The following is a 23,327-nucleotide window of genomic DNA, read 5'->3' on the forward strand; positions in this document are numbered from 1 at the left end:
GCCTCGTGTGAAACAGAACCCCCCACCCAGGTGCTGAGGTCCAGATGAAAAAATACAGGTGAGGGGAAGTACTTAACGCATGACCCACATGACTGTTCCCTTTGCAGTGAAACCCAGAGGTGGCTGCTCAGGTGACAGGAACGTTCCCCCTGGCAGGCCTGGGCCCTGGGGGGCAGAGTGGGAAGACATAGGCTTCCTGCTGGTCTGCAGGGAAAGCAGAGCACAGAGCACCCTGTTCAAGGCCCCAGGCCTAGTCGCCCCAGTCACCCCAGGAGCTGGCCCAGGCCAGGGTGAGGTGGGGAGTCAGGCTTACCTGGACACCTGGACCCAGGCCCCAGTCACCCCAGGAGCTGGCCCAGGCCAGGGTGAGGTGGGGAGTCAGGCTTACCTGGACCTGAGGACACTTTCCCGGCCACTGTCACCACCACCGGCACCACAGCCCAGACGGCTGTGACTTGAGTTCTGTGCCGGCCCTGCCCCTTCCTGGGACTAAGCCCTTGGCGGGATCAATGGATGACGGGGATAATCAGATTACCGCACACCAGGCTGGTGATGTGTAAAAACAAGCCTGGGTGGTGGGAGGAGCAGGGACAGGCCTTTAGAGGCCTCAATACTGGCACGATGTCCCCAGTGTCCCCCAGCACGTGAGGGGCATTTGTGAGAGCCCTAGCTCTTAGGGGATAGGGGTGCTCCTCCGAGGTCATCTTTCAGAGTGCGGTTTTCTTCCTACCGGATCAGGAGCTGCTCCAGACAAGGAATCTTTGCCTTTTTCTGCTGTGTCTCCCCTCCGCCCTGGTGGGATGAGGAGGTGGGGAATGGCGTTTGAATGTCCATCTCCCATGGCAGACCCTTGTCACTGTGGACTCCTGGAGGTCATCTCCTCCACCTGCCTGCTCTCAGGTGCAAGGCCCTCTTTCCAAAACAGGTGTGTTTGCAGAGGCTCCTACCATGGACAGTGACCCGGGCGCTGCAGGACGCTTGCCCCAAGGGGTTCTCAGCCAGGCAGGTGTAGGTGCCATGGTCCTCTGGCAGGGCGTCCTGGATGTGGAGCTCAGCCACGCCAGCCTCACAGGTGGAGTGCGCGTACTGGATGGGCTGCTCTGTGGAGGAAGCACAGGAGGGCTCAGTCAGGCAGCACGGGGATGGGGCAGAGCCCTGTCCTCAGCAGGCTGCTCTGGTAGTGACTCTGATGCTCACCATCGTTGCTCAGACACACTGAGACCTAATGAGGAGTCAGCCTCTCCCCCCACCCCCATCCCAGCCACCTGGGCAGAGGCTTGTGGGTGGAGAAAGAGGCAGGTGCTAGGGAGATTGTGGAGAGGAGTAACTGTGAGGGTGGAGGAGCGAGACTGCAGCTGGAAGGACTGAGGGAGAGGTTCCGGAGACATTTAGAATGCGGGAAGGAAAGGGGCACAGTTCTGTGCATTCTGTTTACATAAACAGTCCCCCAGTCCACATCCTGGACTTCACAGACTTCGAAGCCTGGAAAGAATCTCACAGGGTCATCTGGCCCACGGCCCAGCCTCGGGCAGAGCAGACCAGCCAGACTCCTTTTAGAAGTCTCCAGAAACAAGGATTCCATAGTTCCCAGAACTCTCAACCTGATGCTGCAATTATCGGTAGGTGCATTTCTTCCACGGGACAAGGGGCATTTTAGGGTTCACAAGGAAGATAAACACGGGGAAGTGGAAACAATGCTGGCCCCTTCTTCCCAGAGACCCTGCCAGAGAGGCCCTCTATAAAATCCTGCATGGGGAGAGAAACGCAGGCTAGGAACTCAGTGGTTCCCTTAATGCTATCTGTTCCTGGGCCCTTATCATCCCAGGATGTGAGCTTTCATTGCAGGAAGAAGAAACCTCATCACTGAGGACTGTGGCCTTAGAGCAGGAAGGTGTCTGTTCACCATATAGGAAGCAAATGTCAGCTTCTTCCCTCGTCAGGCCGCACTTCATAAAGTTGGGGCGAGCAGTGGGGGAGGGAGGGAGTATGGAGAGAAGTGTTCTCCCTGCAATGCAATGTTTTCTTCTGCACATAACAACACTCACGTCTCCACGACAGTTTGGCAGAGGCGGCCAGGCACGCACAGGACCTGAGGGAGGAGGTTCGGCCTGACCTACTGCTCTGCACCGAATCGGGACCGGAACGGCAGGGGCCAGGGTCCTGCTACTGAGAGGGTGGACCACTGCTCTTGGTTTTTATTTTTTGTGACAATCACACCCTAAGACCTCTCTTCCTTGAGAATACCAGTGCATCCCATGACCGCCCTCACAGGCCTCCGCTGTCGAGCATACTGACAAGATGTGTGAGAGCTCCCCTTTTTCTGGCACAACTCATCTTGTCCCCACCAGATGGGATGGGATGGTGGCCCCGGAAAAGAGGCCTCAGATCAGGAGACACAACTCTCCCAGCTCCACGAAGGGTAAGACCAGAGTCAGTGGCCACGGGGACCCAACTTGAGCACAATTGCCCTCTAGTGGTCAGAGTGTGGAAATGCCAAGATTCACCAGGAAGAAGGAGGTGGGGTTGCTCTTCAGTCCTGTGTAGACCAGGTCAGCAAACCACTGCTCATAGGACAACTCTGACCTGAAGCCTGTTTTTGTACAACCTGAAAGCTAAGAACAGCTTTTACAGATTTTAAAGGGTTGAAAAATCAAAGGAGAAATTTTCATGATGTGAAAATTGTATGAAATTCACATTCAGTGTCCACCAGTAAAGCTTTACTGCAACACAGCCACACTCGTTCATTTGCATATTGTGTCAGGCTGCTTCTGTGCCAGGACAGCAGCGTTGAGCAGCTTGACGGAGACAACAGTGTCTGGCCCTTCACAGAGGCACATCCTTGCGCCTCTGGCTGGGACGCGGAGGCAGACGGAAGTGAAGCTCTCACTTAGATCCATCGCTAGTCCTTACCGCCCATGCTCCGTCCCAGCCGCAAGGAGGCTGCCCCCTTGCAGTTAGTCACGAATCCAACAGGGGCTATGTTCTTAGCGAGGGTGGAGGGCGGGGAGACCTCAGTTCTCACTTAGCAATCCAAGTCGACGACACACAGGAAAACTCCATGGCGCCTTTGCTCACCAACGAGAGATAATTTCCATCAAAGCCTAACAGACTATACCAACAAGGAAGGTTCCCAAGCAACATTCATGTCAGGGGTGCACAAACAGCTGGAGACTGTTTGGTGCATAGGTGATGGGTGCCCTTCTACCTTAAGGAGCCTATCCCCATGGTCGGCGAATTGTGGCTCGCGAGCCACATGCGGCTCTTTGGCCTCTTGAGTGTGGCTCTTCCACAAAATACCACGTGCGGGCGCACACGTACAGTGCGATTGAAACTTCGTGGCCCATGCACAGATGTGGGTATTTTGTGGAAGAGCTACACTCAAGGGGCCAAAGAGCCGCATGTGGCTCGCGAGCCGCAGTTCGCGGAGCCGTAGTTTGCCGACCACTGGCCTATCCCGTCAGCCCTGAGAGTTGGCTGAGACCCTGAACCTCTGTTCCAGCCCACCTCCTCATAGGTGATGCCAGAGAGGTAAGGGGGGGTGTCCCGGTCACCCAACCACTCGATGGCGGAGAAGGACGCGTGCCCTTGTCTCCTGACTCTTGGCAGCTGTTCCTTCCTTCCCCCTGTTGATCACCAAAGCAGACTTTGCTCAATTTCATCAATTTTATGGACTGTTCTCAGTTCTAAAATTAGAGTTCTTCCAGACTTTTGGGATTTAAAGGCCTTTTTTAAAAGAGGAGGGTGATAATATATAAAAATTTTTTCAAAGGACATTACTTGGCTAAAAAAAAAAAAAAAAAAAAAGCTTGCTACCCTGGCCGGGTAGCTCGGTGGGTTAGAGCATCGTCCTGATACACCAAGGTTGTGGGTTCCCTCTCTGGTCAGGGTACATATAAGAAGCAACCAATGAATGCACAAATAAGTGGAACAAGTCGATATTTCTCTCTCTCTCTTGTTCTCTCTCTCTCTCTCTCTCCCTTCCACACTCAAAATCATTAAATACATTTTTTAAAAGTTGGCATGTCTCCATAGGACTATACCATTAAAAAGAATTACTGGTCTGTGGACCCCAACACCACCTGCCAGTAAATCAAAGATGAGGCCCTTTGAGTAACTTCTGGTGTGGTTCATTAATTTGGTGTATTTGTTCTTTTATTGACTCCACAAATATTTATTGAGGCCTATTATGAATCTGGCCACATAAAAAGAAACTAAATTGCTTGTGCACCTATGTCCTAGACACTTCGTTAACTGTTTTATATAAAGGATCTAATTTAATTTCACGGCCGCCACCCTGGAAGGTAAGTGGCATTATTTCCGTCTTGCAGGCGAGGAGCTCAAAGCTCAGAGGGAGTAGTAACCTGCCCAGTATCCCCAGCCAGGCAAGGGCAGGTCCCATTCTCTCCCTGTACCTGTGCTTCCTTCTGATGCATATGTGGTTCAGAGTGATACACGTGGAAGCCAAGTGAGAACGCAGGCAGGACCAAGGGGGCCCGAGGGCTGGGGCAGGGCACTGGGGCAGGGCGGCTCACCATTTAGCAGCCAAGTGATTTGGGGCACTGGGGTCCCCTGCACCGAGCACTGGAGCACAAAGTCCTGGCCCTCGACGACGGTGCAGTCCTTCAGGACGCTGGAGAAGGAGGGGGGCGCCTCCATCAAGGCCGGTCCTGTGCGGGCAGAGAGCAGACAGGCCATCTCAGATCCCAGCTGGCCCATTCTGGTGACTGACTACAGTCACTCCAAGTCTCACAGGTAGACACCTCACTGCCCTGGGCACCCAGGGCTTCCTCAGAGGCCTCACACTGGAAGCGGGCACACCTCGGGGGGAGAGACCTGGAGCTTGAGGTGGAATAGTACCTGGCAGGGCTTTCCACCATCACAAAGCACCATGTGTGGGGGTGCTCAGGACCCGGGCCTGCCTCCTCCCATGGGACTTGGACACTCCTGCCTGGTCTGACTCTGACATTTCCTCCTTCTGCCTTTCTGGTCCTACTCCACTGTCCAGTGTCTCTAAGCTTCTTTATATCCATCGGTGACTGCACAGTCTCGTGACTGTCTTTTTACATGGACAGGTCACTCGTGAGAACATTTCGATTTTAAGTTAGTATAATTACTTTTTCCAATTCCAGGACTGAATCAGATGACAGACTCATATGCATCCCAGTGTTTCACCCCACGCCAATGACCCAGGGCCGCTGGGGGTGGGGACTGTGCCTTACGAAGTTTCCACATGATACTGACCTTGTGGACCACCCAGCTAGACTTCCCAGAAGTCTGTACATTGGTGAACTAGGGAGCATTTTGTAGTTTGAGGATCTGAATTAAGAGCAATAGGGATAGATATCTCTTGTACAATGATTAGGACACGCTGCAGAAATGTCAAGGTGGCTGACGGCTGAGAAAAGGTAACTGGACTAGATGATTAAAAACACCTCACCTGTGCTTTTCAATAGACGCTATTCAGTACAGTGATGAGAGGCAAGCCATGTGACTATACTGCAAGGGTTTAAGGGCCAAACCCAATAGTTGAGGGCTTACTACATGCCAGGTACTTTTCCAGACGTGACTGTGACAAGGCCATGCGTTTTCTGTCTTAGCTCACTTTACAGACGAAGCTAATAATTTCCCATAGCCAAGCCCAATGGTGAAGCAAGGCTCTCGGCGACATCCACACTTCCTCCGCTAGACCATGCTCCCCTGAGGGGAGAGCAGCCAGGAGTCAGTCATGGGGCATCTGAAAGGGACTGGCCCCGAGGGAGGGATGGACGGCTACCTCACGGGGGTGTGGGGAGGCACCACCTCCACTTCTTCCCCACCGATGTCCAATTCTCTCCCTAGAAAAACGCCTTTGTGAGCCACTGAAAGTATGGGCTTCCATGTCTGACCAACGTGGGTTAGGAACCTTTTACAAAGCGTGTGACCTTGGACAAGTCACTTAACCTCACTACAGCTCAGTACTGGGTGTGACTGCAAGTGGCTTGTAACACTGTTGGGCTAACTAAATGGAGCAATGCAAGTAGAGCATTAGCACACATGCCGGCACACTGGGCAGGCTTTCCTGGTGGAGTGTTCGCTATTACAATCATAGAAGCTGTGACAGAGTGGGGAGGCACGGGGCAGGAGTTGGCTGAAGGTGCCTGCCCCTGCCTTGACTTTTCCAAACAAGTCTGAGCCACCAGGTGTTTACTTAGACATGTCCTTGCTTAAAAGACACCACAGACGCATGTGTCCTCTCAAGGATGCTTACCCTGCTGAGAGTACTTAATAGCTAATTTAAGTTCAAGCTGTTGTTACAATAAAAGCCTAAGGAGGCAGGTGAACAGAAACCTCTCTTTCACAGAAACGTGTGTCAGAGTAATCCATTCATCCGTGGCTCAGGGTCTGCCATTCAGTCCCGGCAATAGAGACTCTCTCTACACGGCAGCAAGTTTAAGGAAGAGGGAGCAGAGAGAAAGTCGGAGCTAAAGAGGCAGTGGAGCAGAAGGATGAGTTTTCCTTCCCCTTCAGCACACGGAAGAGCAGAGCATGCCCATGGGAAAGAAGGGCCTCCGGATAAAGGGAGGGGAGAGAGAATGGTGGGAGAGTGATCGTTTTTGGTTTCAGTCTTTGTGGAGAAGGGCAAGAGTGGAAAGAGAAGTCTCCCTAAGGGAAACAGACAGCTCTCTGCTGTGATAGGAAAAAAGAGAAAGGGGGAAATTTTACAGAAAGATAGATGGGCACAAGCATTATCACAGTTTTGTTATACAAGAGTGAACACATGGGAGCAAATCTAAATACTCAACAATAAGACTATGCCTAAATTGGGTACATTATTCTGTGAAACATGATGTGGCCATCAAAATTACGTTTTCAAATGATATTAAATAAAGAAGCTCATGTAACATGAACAAATTAGAATACAGCACAACGTCGATGTTGTTTTAAAAACATTAAAATATCATATATTTGAGTCATAGGATCATGTATTGTTTAAATTCCCACAATGAACACCCATTACTTTTATAAGCAGATATTACAATAAACAGAAGAGATGTGGGATCCCACATCAGCTCATGTTACTTTAGACGCGTATATTTAGGGGACGTTCGGCTCCCTGTGGTTAGAGAAGTGAGTGCTGGCGCTACCCAGGCAGCTGAGGAGCCCAAGAAAGGCAGCTCTGGCTGGGCGGGCGTGGGCCGGGGAAGTTTATTCTGAGGTGATGTTGATGAACTCGAGGCCAGGGTCACTGTCCTGAGCAGTGACTTTGGCCTTGGCACGTATGTGGGGACAATGTCTGCGGGGTTGGACGCCCTGGGTGGGGGCTGTGGGAGATGACCTTGTTCAGGATATGAAGACCCCTCTCTCTCTCTCCCTCCCCCCCTCCGCCCCACCCAGAACCCAGGGAGACCCGAAGGAATGTAACTCACTTTTCACCAGGAGGGTCCAGTCACAGGACACCTGGCCTCGGATGTTGGAGGCTACGCAGCTGTAGCGCCCGCTGTCCCTGGCCCGGGCTCTCAGCAGGCAGAGGTAATGGGATCCACCATCTTCGTAGATCTCAACGGTGCCTTCTCGTCTCCTCACGGGGACACCTTCCAGGAACCAGGCCACTTGGGGCTTTGGGATCCCTGAAACTGCAGGGCCAGGTGAAGGTCGTGAGGTCCTCTGAGAGCACCCAGTACTGGGGTATGGGAGGCTAAACGCAGGAAAGAGCTCAGACTGGTGTGTAGCTGCCTCCTGCTTGCGTCCACTTTCTTACCCCTCGACCCTCCACGTTACAGAAGTGAACAACACAGGACAGGGGCAGGGTCCTAGTGGGGAGGGTACAGGGTGACAGCTAGGTCTCCAGGTGAGCCAAAGCCAGCAGGAGGGAGGAGAGGAGGAGGCCTGTGACTGGTGTTTGATGGTGATGATCAGTTTCCCCTCCAGGGTGGTGAGAATTAGGGCACAAGGCTGATGCTCTACCCAACAATGAGCAAGGGCACTGCTGGGTATTTCTCGGACACTAGACTGAGTCCTTCCTGAGGGGCGGCCCCTGCAAAGTGGCTTCCAGGGTGACTGGTGCCCAAGGGGGTGGGTGGTGCCGGAGGCTCGGACACTGTGCTGAAGGAGGGAGTGGCCACCCAGGGCTACACTGTGGGGCCAGTGACCTCAGCTCTACTCACCCTCACACCTGAACTTGACTATTTGACCTTCACGGACTTCCTGGCTTTGGGGCTTGCTGTCGAATGTGGGGGATGTTGAGTCCCTTCGGCTCTCCGTGGGGATTTTCCTGGAAGCGACCTTGTTCACAATGTCTTGGGTTCCCAGGACAGACTGCCTGGTGGGGAGCGTGGCTGCAGGGGGAGCGGCTGGCCTCGCTCTCGCCTCTCCGGAAGGCAGGAGAGCACCGGGGTCCGGTGCCCTGGGCTCCGGCTGGACCCTGGTGGCCTGCAGGGTGATGGTGCTGGAGGTCTTCTGCAGGATGGGGGTCCTCAGGGCCTTCCTGGGCGAGTCCCCGGGCAGTTCCAGCTTGGGCTCCCTCAGGGGCGGAGGCTGGCTGTTTGGGGCCCAGGACGGGGGGTCGCCTCTCTGGGCGCTGGAGCAGTTCTTACTTTCAGCGGCAGCTCCCAGGCTGTCCAGTTTGGGCCCTGGTGTGACTCCATTGGCCACTTCCTTCCTGATATCTGAACTGGCTGCCTTTGTCCCCCTCAACGCTGACCTGCGGGTGGTGGCGGGGAGGAGGACAGCGGGGAAGGAGGAGAAATAGAATGATCATCTGATTACTCACAAGCACGGATTCCAGGGATCACAGAAGCCCATGGGTTAAGAGAAAGTGAGAGCAAAAGTGTGCTCTGCAGTGTTCTCAGGTTCCCAAGCTAGGGAACGAGCAGCCATTCCCGACCCTTCCCTGGCCCTCATGCCCAGTCCAGAGCCTGATCTTCCCGCGTTTATTAAATCTGCCTTATTTCTCTTCTCCACAATAACCAGCCAGTTTCAGCCACACCTCCACTTCCCCGTCCATGCGGCCCCTCTGTTCCATGTTCCACGGAGCAGGCGAGTCAATGTAAAAACATGCATCATGCCATTTCAAACTTAAAGATTTCCCAACAGCTTTTCTATGACGTGAAGAGCAAAACTGAGCTCCCCAAGATGGCCGACCAGGGCACCTCTATGAGCAGGGGCTCTGCTGCCCCTTGAACCTCACAAGACAGCGTCGGCGCTGCCTACTGGGCTGCAGCCACACGGTAACCCCGTGCCCCCTCTCACCTCACAGCCCACACACCTGCCCTCTGCCTGAGCTTTTCTTCACCAGCTAACCTCACTCTTCACAGACGTGGGCTCAAGCATCATGTCTTCCTTCAGGAAAGGCTTCTCTGGCCCTCGAGCCTACACGCGCTCCTCTCTGTTACTCTCCCCAGACTTATCATCATCTGCACTTACGCATTAGTGCGCTCTGTTCAAGCCCTTCTCAGCACCAGGTATCTGCTCGCCCCACGCACCCAGGCCGCTGAGCCTGCACGCCGGGAGGGCGCTCCTGAGAAAGAGGAGCAGGATGGGCAGCGGGGTCTGGCCCGGCACGTAGAAGGCCGTGCCCTTCCTGATGACACAACTGGAAAGGACTCTGAACAGACGCTGAGAAAGACAGTGGTACTGAGTCCAGAGTCTCAGTACTGATGGCAAGGCTGATATAGAACCTGACGGCATGTTCAATAGGAGAACGAAAGGAAACACCCAAAATAAAACAACACCCCCACACAGTTCTCCTCCCCCCACACCAAAAATAAAACACCCCCAAAACAGTTCTCCCTGCCCCATGACTCAGAAATTCAAGGCATTTCAAGATGGAAACATAATAATCACAAAACCTAAACATACCTATTGGCATTGTCCAAACCTGGAAAAAGGGAGAGGGTAGAAACACTGTTAGTGGGATATTTTATATACCAAGAGGAGAAAGGAATAAGACAGCAACCTCTTCCATTACAGTTGTCATCCCCTAAGCTCTCACCTCCCCCTTACCCACGGTCCCACTTCCCTCTCTCCTTTGGCTTCCCTGCTCCTGAACATGTTGGGTTAATCTGACAAGCCCCTCTGAGCTCTGAGGACTGTCCGTGCTTCCCCTGCTGCTGGGCTGTCTCGGTGGCTGTGCCGTCACACCCTGCAGCAGGGCACCTGTCCTGCTCTCTAGCCACAGACGGAACCAGAGCCAATTGAGGGACAAACAAAAATAAACACATGCTGAACATTTCAAACCCAAACAGGTTAACTTACACGTGGCCCTCAAAAACAACACCACCCAGATCATCATTTTTTTAAATACATACCTGCTATAAAAGGTTAAGGAAAAGTGTGTTTTTATTTAGTTCCTCAAAAAATATATTTTTTCCTGCCACATTATTTTTTTTTTAATATTTAACAGGGAAAATTTCAAAACATACAATAGTAGAGAGAAGGATGCAATAAACCCTGAACTCCATCACCCAGATGAAGGAAATATCAATATTTTGCCAGTCTTATCTATCCCTTTGCTTTGTTTCCCGGAGCTTTTTCTGGGAGTGTTTTAAAACAAATCCCAGATGACATAGGATTTTGTCATCAAGTACTTCAGAAGGGAGCAGGTCTCTAATTCAATGTCACGGCATGAAAAGGAAGAGTGACTAAGACGCTACTCTCCATGCCTCACAGCAGGTCCTGCCCCTGCAGTGAGCTGTGGGGTTGGATTCTGTGGTCGGGCCAGATGATGCAGATGGAACAAAAAATAGCAGCATGTACCGTACACGGTACAACTCAGGATGGTTTCAAGAAACTTGTTTCAGTTAAATATGTTTATATACAGAGGCATGTCCTGAGTTGCAATGCGGAACACATTTCTTTCTGTGGGTTGTGATAAATGCTTGGGCCAAAAATGGTAACGGGAGTGAGGAGGAATAGTTTCTGGGAAAGGGAGGAAATGTGGGAGAGAAACATCACAGCAGAAAGGGTGAGAAAGGAGGAGAGGCGGAGGCTGTTTCCCTCCTTGATCCCCAGACCCCACCTTGCTCAAGGTTCCCGCTCCACACGCTCCGACGTTCCTAGGCTGGACTTGATGGAACCAAGGGCAATGTAAGAAGGAGACATATTCAAAGATACTTCAAAGGAAGAGCTGACAGGGACAGACGATTACAGCAAGAGGAGGCAGGGTGAAAGGTGAGGCTGGAATGTCCGGTCTGGGGGAGAAGGAAAAGGGAGATCATGGGGGAGACAGAGTTAAGTTGATGTGAAGGACAGAGTGAAGCATGGATGGTAAGTTAAACTTTAGGCAGGTTACATTTGGGGTGATGGCATTAGCCATGTCCGCTCTGCCGATGGGCATTTAGAGACATAAAAAAGGAGCCTGAACAAGAAAAGATGAAGACACGGGTGAGGGGCGGAGGGTGGCCGTGTCTGTGCTGCCCTCCTACTTCCTCCCTCGGGTTCAAGACCCTGCCTCTGGGGACACCTGGGCATGTGAATAGGACATGTGTGACACAGAGATGCATAATGGACACGCGAGGAGGGTACAGACGCCGGGAGGGACTGTGTGCACCAGCCTCCTGGCCCTACCTTGGATGGAGAGCTCGGCGGACATGGAGGCCTTCCCAGACCCGTTCACCACCAAGCAGGTGTATACTCCCACGTCGTCTTGGCTCACCTCCTGGATCTCCAGGACCTGCATCCCATTCTTCTCAGACATAGACACTCGGGCACTGGGCTGCAGGGGAGCATCTCCCTGTGGTGGGAGAGGGTGGCTTGGTCAGAGCAACCTGCTCCCTGTTGGCTCTGTCCTCCTATCTCCAGCCAATCCTCGTGGGACAGACCCTGGGCCTGGGCAGCAGAGCCCTCCGTCTGGGCTCTGTCAACACGCTTAGAAACAGGCTTTAAAAAAGACAGTTTTCAATTACAGTTGACATACACTATCGTGTTAGTTTTAGGTGCACAACATAGTGACTAGATATTTACATGCCTTACGAAATGATCAGCCGGGTAAGTTTAGAATCCACTTGACACCACACATAGTTATTGCAGTGTTACTGACTATAATCCCCACGCTGTACAAGAGTCGTCGTTGAACAGCCCAACTGCCCTGACCCTGGGTCTGTGTATGCAGCATGGTGTTTGGTTGGGCTTAGAGCAGACGTATGGGACCTGTTTCAAAGGAGCCCCAGTTTTCAGTGGAAAATCCTATACAATGGAGCCTTGACTTACGAATTTAATTTGTTCCGAGACCAAGCTCGTTAACTCAAATTACTCTGGCAACTCAATGCAAAAAATCAGCGGAGAGACAGCTGGTATCTCAAAAAACTTGTTAGTCGGGACACTCGTAAGTCAAAGCCCCACTGTACAGTCTGCGCTTACCTAACCATAGTGAGTGTTGTGCTATAGAGGAAGACAAGGAGACCAGGGTTCTAAGAGACCAAATGACTTGCTGGTGTTACATGCTTTGTGAACCAGGGAGCTGAGGGTTAAAACCAAGTCCCACGGCTTCAAATTCCACTCTGTGGAGATGGTCGGGTCTGTGTTGCACAGAAGTTTTATGCTGTTGTGTGTGTGTGTGGATTATAGGACATTGTGGACTGAGTAACAGAGGGAGAGTATGCAGCCAGGGGCAGGAACCAGCATGACTGTGAAACACAGAGAAACCCCAAGAACTACCTATGGATGAAAAAGAAGGGGCTGATTAGAAAGACACCCCCATTGGTCCAAGGGCCTAACGCTAAACCTTCAGGGTCCCCCAGGTCTGGCCAGAGTTGGGGCAGACAAAAACCTCACCTTGAGCCAGGTGACCTGTGGTTGGGGCCGGCCAGTGATCTTGCAGGAGAATCGCCCCATCTGTCCTTCTCTGACCACCGCACGGCCCAGCTTGGTAGCAAACTTTGGTGGGCACTCTCCCCAGATGCTAGGACGGGTCTCCACTGTGGGGGATGTGAATCTGTCCCGGGAAAGAAATCAGCAGAGAATCCAGCCTCAGACACTGCAGCCATTCACATCTCTTTATCTCTGACGCCTTCCAAGTCGCTTAAATTGGGGCCAGGGACCAGTAAAGGGCAGCCTGCTCATCTCTGTGCCTCAAACACACTTCTGATGCACCCCCTGTATCTCCAGTGAAAACCTGTGGCACCAAAACTTGTTTCCTTCACCTCCTGGACCTGCAGCTAGTCTTCATTGACTAAACTCCCTTAAAGTAGGATACACCTGAATTCTACTGAGTTCTGACCAAACACCTGGGTTGTGGCCAACAGACTTCAAGCAGAAGTGCTGTATGCCATCTCTAGACTGGACCCATAAAACTTCCTGTGAGATTCTCCACACTCTCTCTTATCCACTCTTCTGGCTAGATGCACAGGGTCCAGCAGAGGCTCCAAGAACTAGGAGATGGTGGAGCTACAAAATGGAAAGAGCCTGGATCCCTGAAAAATAATAGGAAACTTCACCTGTTTAAGAACATCTGAATTGACTGCTTGAGTAAGAAATAAACTTTCCTGCCCTAGCCGGTTTGGCTCAGTGGATACAGCGTTGGCCTGCGCACTGAAGGGTTCCAGGTTCAATTCCGGCCAAGGGCACATGCCTGGGTTGTGGGCTCGTTCCCTAGTAGGAGGTGTGCGGGAGGCAGCCAATCAATGATTCTCTCTTATCATTGATGTTTCTATTCCTCTCTCCTTCTCCCTTCCTCTCTGAAATCAATATATATATATATATACATATATATATATATATATATATTTTAAAAACAAGTGTCACATAGATTGCCTCTTCTAAGTCTACTTACTTAAGTCATTCAACTATTGCCTTGGTTGTTAGACATCCCTGCAGACTATAGGGCCACAGAGCCCCCTTCCTTAGCATTTAGCAGCATTTAGTCCAGGGGCTATCCACAGAGGCAGGTCAGGAGGCACTGTGTGAATGGCCCATCACATCCCAATAGGCTCCCACTTTAGTTATCATGACCCAGGATCCCCAAGAGGATGTGTTCCCTAGACCTGTTCTGTCAAGTCAGCTGGAAAAGCCTATCCAGCCCTTACCCTGGCTTGAACATCCCAGAACTTACCCCAAGGTTTTGGAAACAGGCTGACCGTGCCTCTTCACAAAGCCCCCTGCAAGTAGGAAACAGAGAAAGAGGCTTGAAGAGTCGGGTCTCAGCCACCAATCTGGAACAAAGAATCAGTCAACGAGAATGGGTGGGACAACAAAGGACACAGTTCACCTGACTGAGCCCGTATGGTCAGGCACTATGCTGGGCACTTACATGCATCATCGCCTGATTTCCTGCAATAATTTAAGGAGGCTGGTACTACACCATCCGCCTAGTGTTTAAACAGACGAGAACAATGGGATTCAGAGAAGTCGCCCACTCAAGCCCCAGAGCCGGTCACAGTGCAGGACTGCACCCGGGCCTGCCTATTCGTGAACATCAACACCTGCTGAGCTGTCACTGCCGCTGAGGCTTCCTCTTTGGGGGTTGGGGGATTTGTGGTCCACAGCTGGAGCTTCCACTTTGGGGGTTATCTATGGTGACCCATGGCCTCTCCAGGAAATGACTCAGTTGGAGGGAGAGGCCCTTGTATCTCTCTTACCACATCTATTCATGTTGGACACACTCAACACTCCATCTTTCTGCTTAAAGCCCAGCAGATAGCCACACCCATCCTGCTGGGATGAAGCCGATGACTGGAGATGGGCTACTGTGGAGCCAGCCGTTAACCAGCACACCCAAGAGCAGCTGGGATCAGCTCCTTCTATCCAACTGCTACTGCGGGAGGGACAACTCACAATGTGCCCACACAGTGACTACAAAGTGGTGGGTGTTTCTGAGGAATGGGAAGGGGAGGGCAGGGCATTTTGCGATGGTGATCAGCCTGGAAGTTGTTCTCTCTCTGCCAGAAGCTGGAATGTTTATGAAACCCCACCCGAGGCACACATGGGAAGGGCAGGTGTCACTCCCTGATATGAGCAGGCAGCTGCCATGAGAGGTTGCAGCGTGTTGACTGGAAAAGGGGAGATTCCCTTACATGCCAGCACCCATCCCATCTACAAGGATGCACAGGAATGGGAGGTGAAGGTCATGGCTGCGTATTTCCCTCGGCTTAGCTGGCCTAAGGTTCCACTAGAACCCCAGCGAAAGGATTAACACACCAGCATCACATTTAAGCGTGGTTCCATGTGGAATGGCAATTGCAGCACCTGCATTCTGTTTAACATAACTATCTAATGAGCTGTGTGTATTCATGCCACAGTGTGGTTTTGTTCTTGTCATTCAATGCTCTTCAAGATTCAAAGAACTTCTAAGCTGATAGGGAGGACCCCACTGACAACTGCAGTCGGGGTGCTGGGGCCCCTCCATCACTGCTGGAGTGGGGAGTACCAGTCAGCCCTTTTAGAAAGGATCTGTGCGAATGAAACATGAGCTTTAAGTACTCTCTGCTCTTAGGCCAGCAACTTCCTTTCTGTGCCTCCAGTCAAAGGAAATGATGCTAAAAGTAGAAGAGCAAGTTTACACAGCTGTTCACTTCGGTCTTGTTTGTAGTGAAAGTTGGAAATGATGTAAATGTCACACAGTAGGAAGACAATAAGTGGTTAAGTAAAATGTTAAGAACATATGAAACATAGAAGTATGTAAAAATATCCTATCATTGGCTCCTCCACACTCCATCTGGGCTGTGACTCCCTCTACTCCATGAGCTCCATCCCGACCACCATCTCACCAAACCCATATTCTGTAGCACTTGACATGAGGGGCCACTCCCCTCAAAGCCCTTCTCCTTCACTTCCTGCTTCTCAGATTCTCCAGGCTCACCCTTCTTCGTCCATCTCCTCTGCCCAACCTTTGCAGCGGCTGAGTCCTGGGTCTTCCCCTCAGCACCCTAGGCTCTCCTTCAGGAGGCTGTGGACAGCTCCATGACTTTATCATTTTTAAAAAATCTTTATTGTTGCAAGTACAGTGGGGCCCTGACTTACGAGTTTAATTCGTTCTGAGACCGAGCTCGTTAACTCAAATTACTCTATCAACTCAATGCAAAAAATCGGCGGAGAGACAGCTGGTATCTCAAAAAACTCGTTAGTTGGGACACTCGTAAGTCAAGGCCCCACTGTATTACATATGTCTCCTTTTACCCCCATTGACCTCCTCCCACAGTCCGTTCCACACTTCTGTCTCTGGATCTATTTTGTTCATCAGTTTATTTTGTTCATTAGATTCCACATATGAGTGACTTCATGTGATACTTGTCTTTCTCTGAGTGGCTTATTTCCCTCAGCATAACACTTTCCAGGCACCTCCACGCTGTCTCAGGCCAAGTGCCCATCAGCAGATAAGTGGATAAAAACACTGTGGTACATTTACACCATGGAATACTATGCAGCAGCCCCATGACTTTAAATATCACTCAGAAGCTGATGACTCTCGAACCACATCCCACCCGTACTTCTTACTCATTCACCAGAGGTATCCAGAACAGTGCCCAGCACATGAGAGATATTCAGATATTTGCTAAATTAATGAGTTTTATGAAAAAGAGCAGCATATAACATTTTCTGTTCAATGTGATTATAATTACAAAAAATGAAATACCCAAACATAGGAAAATGACCAGAAGAAAATGCATCAACTGTTATTGGGGTGGTGGGACTATGAATAATTTTATTTAGTTGTCTTGTTCTAGAACCTATAAATATAATGGTAAAGAAAAAACAGAAAATCTAGTTATAAAAAAAGGGAAAAAAAGTTGGAAGGTGTGGAGAAAGAAAATTTAAAAAGGAAAAAGATTCCAGCATCCAAACAGAGGTAAACATGCCCTCTTACTAGTACACACGCTCTATGCCACAGCATCAGTAACATGCCCAATCACTAAGACACCCACCTTAAATATCCATGTACCATTCCTGCACTTAACCTACTGTAATGCTCATTTCATTTTGGAGTAAAGATATGATAAACATGAGACTGACAACTGATGAATGGGTAAGCAGAAAGCAGTCTATCTATACAATGAAATATTATTCAGGAATAAAGTAATGAGACATGCTATAACATGGATGAACCTTGGACAAATTTGCTAAGTGAAGAAAGCAAGACACCAAAAAATGTAAAATCCCATTTATGTAAAATGTTCTGAAGGGGAAAATCCATAGAGACAGAAAGCAGGTTAGTGGCTGTGAGGAGCTGGGGTGGGGCGGGGAATGCCTGCTCAGTGTGAGCGGGGTTTCTGTCTGGGGGATAAACAGTGGTGGTGATGGTTGCACAGCACCGTGAATATACTTAACACCCCTGAATTGTATACTTTAAAATGGTTGAAATGGTAAATTTTAAGTTATGTGTATTTTAACAAAATAAAAAAATAAAAACCCTAGAAAAAGCATCTTTAAAACTCTTGGGAGCTCAACATCTTAATCCAAAGGCTAAAATTCCTGTATACCTTAAAAAATAAAATTAAGTTAAAAATATGGCAGCTCCTCAAAAAATAGCAAAAGAATGCTGTTTGGAGGTACTTCCATATCAGAGTAAGAGCAGTTTATGGTATGATCCAAAGGTAACACATACAGCATTCAGCTAAAAATGGAACTGAGGAATGCTTATTTTAATGTGAGTTAACACCAGAGAGTTTACATCAAAACAAAGAGACTTTGGGCTAAGATAACTAATGGAGTCTATTTATAGGCAAAAATTTGAAGTTGCAAATTGTCAGATAAGGCAAAATTAATTTTGTGAAAGCATGAAAATTTGGCAGAACAGTAAGGCTGTGTAGAAAAATAAGTGGAAAGGGGATTAAGGTAGAAATGCTAAAAATAGAAGAGTAACTTAAGAGAATTGGTGGAGACAGGATCCATTAATGAGAGGAAAAAGGCCAAGGCACTGAAGGTATTTAAACAGTAATCTTTGATTTTTTTTTCAAGGACAAGTAAAAACAGAATGCTGGCAGCTTTTAACAGTGAAAGTTCAACAGTGGAGGGACCCAGCACTTTTTGTCAAAGGATACAGAGCAGCAGTTCTCAACCTGTGGGTCGCGACCCCTTTGGGGGTCAAACGACCCTTTCACAGGGGTCGCCTAAGACCATCGGAAAACACATATATAATTACATATTGTTTTTTATGATTAATCATTATGCTTTAATTATGTTCAATTTGTAACAATGAAATTGGGGGTCACCACAACATGAGGAACTGTATTAAAGGGTCGCGGCATTACGAAGGTTGAGAACCACTGATATAGAGACTGAGAGAATGATGCTGAAAAGGGGAATACGTAATCAAGATGGTAAGGAGAAAAAATGCTTCTAAAAATGTGTGGTGTCACAATTTATCATCCAAACTGGGACTCTCAACACCAAAAGGGACATAATTAATAATTCTGCCAGGAAAATACGATTAAACCAATACTATTTCAGGCAAACCAGGGAGCAGTCACCCCACTAGTAGGCAAATTCAAAATGGATTTTAAGGATTACTTAAAATAGTTGTTCTCCACGTAATCAGAACAAATGCCCACTTTTTATAATAGATATTTAGCAATGCCCCTGGGCCATCCTAAATTGAAGTTTGCCACTAACCACCCATATATATAACTTCAGAAAGAAAATAAATGTAAGGCCCCACCTAAATATTAAGGAGAAATAAAAGGAAAATAAATTATAACAATATTGATTTCAATACATCAATGTTCAAGCATGACTATCTCATATGTAAATGCTCAGGCACATTAGAAGTCATAATGAAATGGTCAGATGTTTGCACTGACTAATATACATGTTTGGATTCCAAAGTGAATGATCGAAAAAAAGGTACTGTAATAGTAGTAGTACAGGAAAATGAGAGGGCACAGGTATACAGGTGGACACCTAAAAAATAAAAAGAATAAAAAGTAGTGTTAGTAATGCTATCTGCCAATTATATCTCAATAAAGAGAGAAAAAAGAAAAAATATATACAGTAAAAGATAAAGTACTGTTAGGATAAATAACAAAGCAGACATATTATATAAAAAAGAAAGACTGAAATAACCTTAAAAGAAGATAACTTAGCAAGATAAATTACAGACCACTGAAGTAGAGAGAAAAAAAAGATTGTAAGTGTGGTATCAAAGCAATTTTCTATTTTGTGACATGGGATCTTTGAGGCCTCATCTGTACTAAAATACTGATTCAATCTCTATTTTAAATAAGGCTTTGGCCAGAGCTTCAACAAGTGGTCTGACATGCATAGTAAAAGCTAGAACAAAATCTGAGCCTTAAGAGAGAGGCAAAATGCTTCAAACCTGGGGAAGGGGTATCTCGGTGCTGGGCTGGTTGAAGATTGTGAGTTTTAATTTAAAGACAATAGCGGATTTCTGAAGGATTCGAAAAAAGAGAGTAATAAAATCCCATTTGAATTTTTTAAAAAGAGATTTTTGAATAGCAATGTGGAGATTAGAATGGGGTATGAGAGAAATTGAGTTGGGATTTGCTCATCAGGACAGAGGATGAGGCAGCCAGGACCAGGACGGTGGGAGTGGGAACAAATGGGAACTGCACAGCAAGATTTGTCATCTGACTGGGAAGGGAAGGGAATGCCTGAGGATGACTGAGGTGGCCTGGTTGCGCTCCTTCCCAAGCAGAGGCAGATTGGATTATCACCTGTCAAGGTTTCAGCTTTGTCTTCCAGGGCCACCGGTCCTAACCATAAATGTTAATGGGCCCCTAATGAAAAGCAAAGCCCTACAACCAAGACTACTCTACCCAGCAAGGCTTGTCATTTAAAATTGAAGGCAAAATAAAGAGCTTCCCAGACAAATATAAGCTTAAGAAGTTCATAAAAAAAAAAAAAAACTAACAAAGAAACAAACAAAACTAAAGGAGATCATTATCACCAAATCAGTATTACAAGTAATGTTAATAGAACATTTTTTTAGAAGAAGAAAGAAAAAAAGAAATAGAGGAACATAGGTATAAAGAATAAAATGGTAATAAGTATCAATAATAACTTTAAATGCTCCAATCAAAAGACATAAGGTAGCTGAATGGATAAGAAAACAAGACCCATAATATATAGGCTGTGTACAAGAGACCCACCTCAGAACAAAAGATATACACAAACTTAAAGTGAAGAGATAAAAAAAATACTCCATACAAACAGAAATGAAATAAAAAACTGGGGTTGCAATACTTAAATCAGACAAAATAGACTTCAAAACAAAGGCCATAACAAGAGACAGAAAAAGGTCACTACATAATACTAAAGGGATCAATCCTATTAGAGGCTATAGCCCTTGTAAACATATATGCACCCAAAATAGGAGTCTCTAATTATATAAAGAAAATCTTTGTGGACATTAAGGGAGAGATCCACAGCAACACAGTCATAGTAGATTATTCTAACACCCCACTGACATCAACGGATAGATCTTCCAGACAAAAAATCAACAAGGCAACAGTGACCTTAAATGACACATTGGACTGGATGGATTTAATATTTACAGAACATTTCATCCCAAAGCAGCAGAATATACATTCTTCTCAAGTGCACATGGAACAGTCTCAAAGACAGACCACATATTATGAAACACAGAATGTCTTAATAAATTCAAGAAGATTGAAATCATATCAAGCATCTTTCCTGACCACAATAATATGAAACTAGAAACCAATTACAATAATAAAAACCTGAAATACACTAAAACACATGGAGGCTAAATAACATGTTATTAAACAATGAATGGGTTAACAATAAGATCAAGGAAGATATCAAAAGTTACCTAGGAACAAATGAAAATGAACAAAACAATTCAAAATCTATAGGATACAGTGAAAGCAGTCCTGAGAGGGAAGTTCACAGTATTACAGGCCTACCTCAAGAAGCAAGAAAATTCTCAAATAAACAATCTAACCATAGAAAAAGAAAAACAAACAAAAGCCCAGAGGTAATAAAAGGAAAGAAATCATTAAAAATAAGAGTGGAAATAAATTACATAGAAACTACAAAAACAATGCAAAACATAATGAAACCAAGAGCTGGTTCTTTGAAAAGATAAACAAGATTAACAAACTTTCAACCAGACTCATCAAGAAAAAAAAGAGAGAGGATCCAATAAATAAAATCAGAAATGAATGAGGAGAAGTAACAACTAACACCACAGAAATACAAAGGATTGTAAGAAAATACTATGAACAACTATATGCCAACATATTGGTCAACCTGGGCAAAATGGATAAATTCCAAAAACATACAATCTTTCAAAATTCAATAAGGAAGAATCAGAAAGTCTGAATAAACCAATTATAACTCATGAAATTGAAGCAGTAAATAAAAAATTATCAACAAACAAACGTCTCAGACTGTACAGCTTCACAGGCAAATTTCACCAAACATTCAAAGAAGAACATATATCCTTTTTAAATTATTCTAAAATATTCAAGAGGAGGGAAGACTTCCAAACTCATTGATGAGGCCAGCATTATCTTAATTCCAAATCCAGGAAAGACACTACAAAGAAATAAAATTATAGGCCAATATCCCTGAATGATATAGATACTAAAATCTTCAACAAAATATTAGCAAATCAGATCCAGCAATACATTAAAAAGATAATACACCATGACCAAGTGGGATTTATTCCAGGGATGCAAGGTTGACACAATATTAGCAAACCAATAAACATGATATATCACTTAAACAAAATGAAGGATAAAAACCACATGATCAATCACACAGAGGCAGAAAAATCATTAGATAAAATCCAGCACCCACTTATGATAAAAACTCTCAGCAAAGTAAGAATAGAGGGAACATACTGAACATAATAAAGGCCATATATTACAATGCTATATTCAACATCATACTCAATGGGCAAACACTAAAAATGTTTCACTTAAGATCAGGAACAAGACAGGGATAGGGATGTCTTCTTTTCTACTCTTAGTCAACATAGTACTAGAAGTACTAGCCACAGTAATCAGACAACAGGAAGAAATAACAGGCATTCAAGTTGGTAAGAAGGAAGTAAAACTGTCATTATCCACAGATGACATGATATTATATATAGAAAACTCTAAAGACTCCACAAAAATGACTAGACTAGTAAATGAATTTGGCAAAATAGCAGGATAAAGAAATTAATATTCAGAATTTGGTGCCACTTTTGTACACCAATAATAAGTTACCAGAACAAGAAATTAAATAAAAAACAATCCATTTACTATTGCAACAACAACAAAAAAAATAAGGTACTAGGAATAAATTTAACTTAGGAGCTAAAAGACCTATACTCGAAAAATTATAAGATACTGAAAAAAAGAAATTGAGAAAGATACCAATAAGTGGGAGCACATACCATGTTCATGGATAGGAAAAATTAACATAATTAAAATGTCCATGCTACCCAAAGTAATCTACAGATTCAGTGCAATTCTTATTAAAATACCAATGGTATATCTTGAGATCTAGAACAAATATTACAAAAATGTATATGGTACCACAAAAGACCCTGAATAGCCTCAGCAATCTTGAGAAAGAAGAACAAAGTTAGAGGTATCACTACCTGATATCAAACTACACTGTAAGGCTATAGTAACCAAAACAGCATGGCATTGGCACAAGAAAAATGCATATAGATCAATGGAACAGAATAGAGAACCCAGAAATAAACCCACGCCTTTAGGGTTAACTAATATTTGACAAAAGAGGCAAGAACATACAATGGGATAAAGACAGTCTCTTCAATAAATAGTGTTAGGAAAATTGGACAGATACATGCAAAAAAAGGAAACTAGACCAGCAACTTATACCACACACAAAAATGAACTCCAAATGGATTAAAGACTTAGATATAAATCACAAAAACCATAAAAACCCTAAAATAAAACATGGGCACTAAGTATAAAATATACCCAACTGTTGAAGAATGTGTAGTATCTCATTAATAATTTTTATATTGATTATATGCTGAAATGATAGTATCTTGGGTATATTGGGTTAAATTTGTTAAAATTGTTTTCATTTGTTGTTGTTTTTTAAATGTGACTACTAGAAAATTTAAGATCGCATATGTGGCTCACATCACATTTCCATGGACCAGTGCTGTGCTAGAGAACAGTTTTGTGGCCCCTTCACCAGGGAAAAAGCTCCAAAGGGCAGGTACCATGTCTCTCCCCTGGTCTGCACCAAGCCTCTGGGACCCGTCCTCTGGAGGTGGATGAGTGTCGGGGCTGGCTTCAGAGAGTCTTCCTGGGCTTAGGCTAGGGTGCAGCCCACTGCCTAAGGTCATGAACGGCCTTGTCATTAAGGTGCTTGTCCTCGTGGAGGATATCGCATGTTTCTTGGCCCTGGTTACCAAATTGGAAATCAGATGAGAAGCTTCTTCCTCTACTCTCCATGCAAGGATT

General features: G+C 46.6%; 1 protein-coding gene across 4 annotated transcripts in view; it reads right to left on the minus strand.

Annotated features, from left to right (window-relative positions):
• MYLK (myosin light chain kinase) overlaps window positions 1-23,327 on the minus strand; it is a 176,239-nt gene that overhangs the window by 100,609 nt on the left and 52,303 nt on the right. For 2 of the 4 annotated variants that reach the window (XM_006772891.2, XM_015569904.1), the window contains exons 4-11: window positions 14,027-14,072; window positions 12,751-12,910; window positions 11,545-11,710; window positions 9,838-9,856; window positions 8,145-8,680; window positions 7,407-7,613; window positions 4,533-4,667; window positions 948-1,100 (exon numbers count right to left, since the gene is read on the minus strand). In XM_006772891.2, the coding sequence (XP_006772954.1) occupies window positions 948-1,100; window positions 4,533-4,667; window positions 7,407-7,613; window positions 8,145-8,680; window positions 9,838-9,856; window positions 11,545-11,710; window positions 12,751-12,910; window positions 14,027-14,072 (1,422 nt within the window). Of the gene's footprint in view, window positions 1-947; window positions 1,101-4,532; window positions 4,668-7,406; window positions 7,614-8,144; window positions 8,681-9,837; window positions 9,857-11,544; window positions 11,711-12,750; window positions 12,911-13,202; window positions 13,294-14,026; window positions 14,073-23,327 lie in introns of those variants that run through there. The other 2 variants (XM_006772893.2, XM_006772892.2) reach the window with 2 other exon arrangements.

This window comes from Myotis davidii, unplaced genomic scaffold (assembly GCF_000327345.1).
Source record: "Myotis davidii unplaced genomic scaffold, ASM32734v1 scaffold745, whole genome shotgun sequence".
Lineage (NCBI taxonomy): Eukaryota > Metazoa > Chordata > Mammalia > Chiroptera > Vespertilionidae > Myotis > Myotis davidii.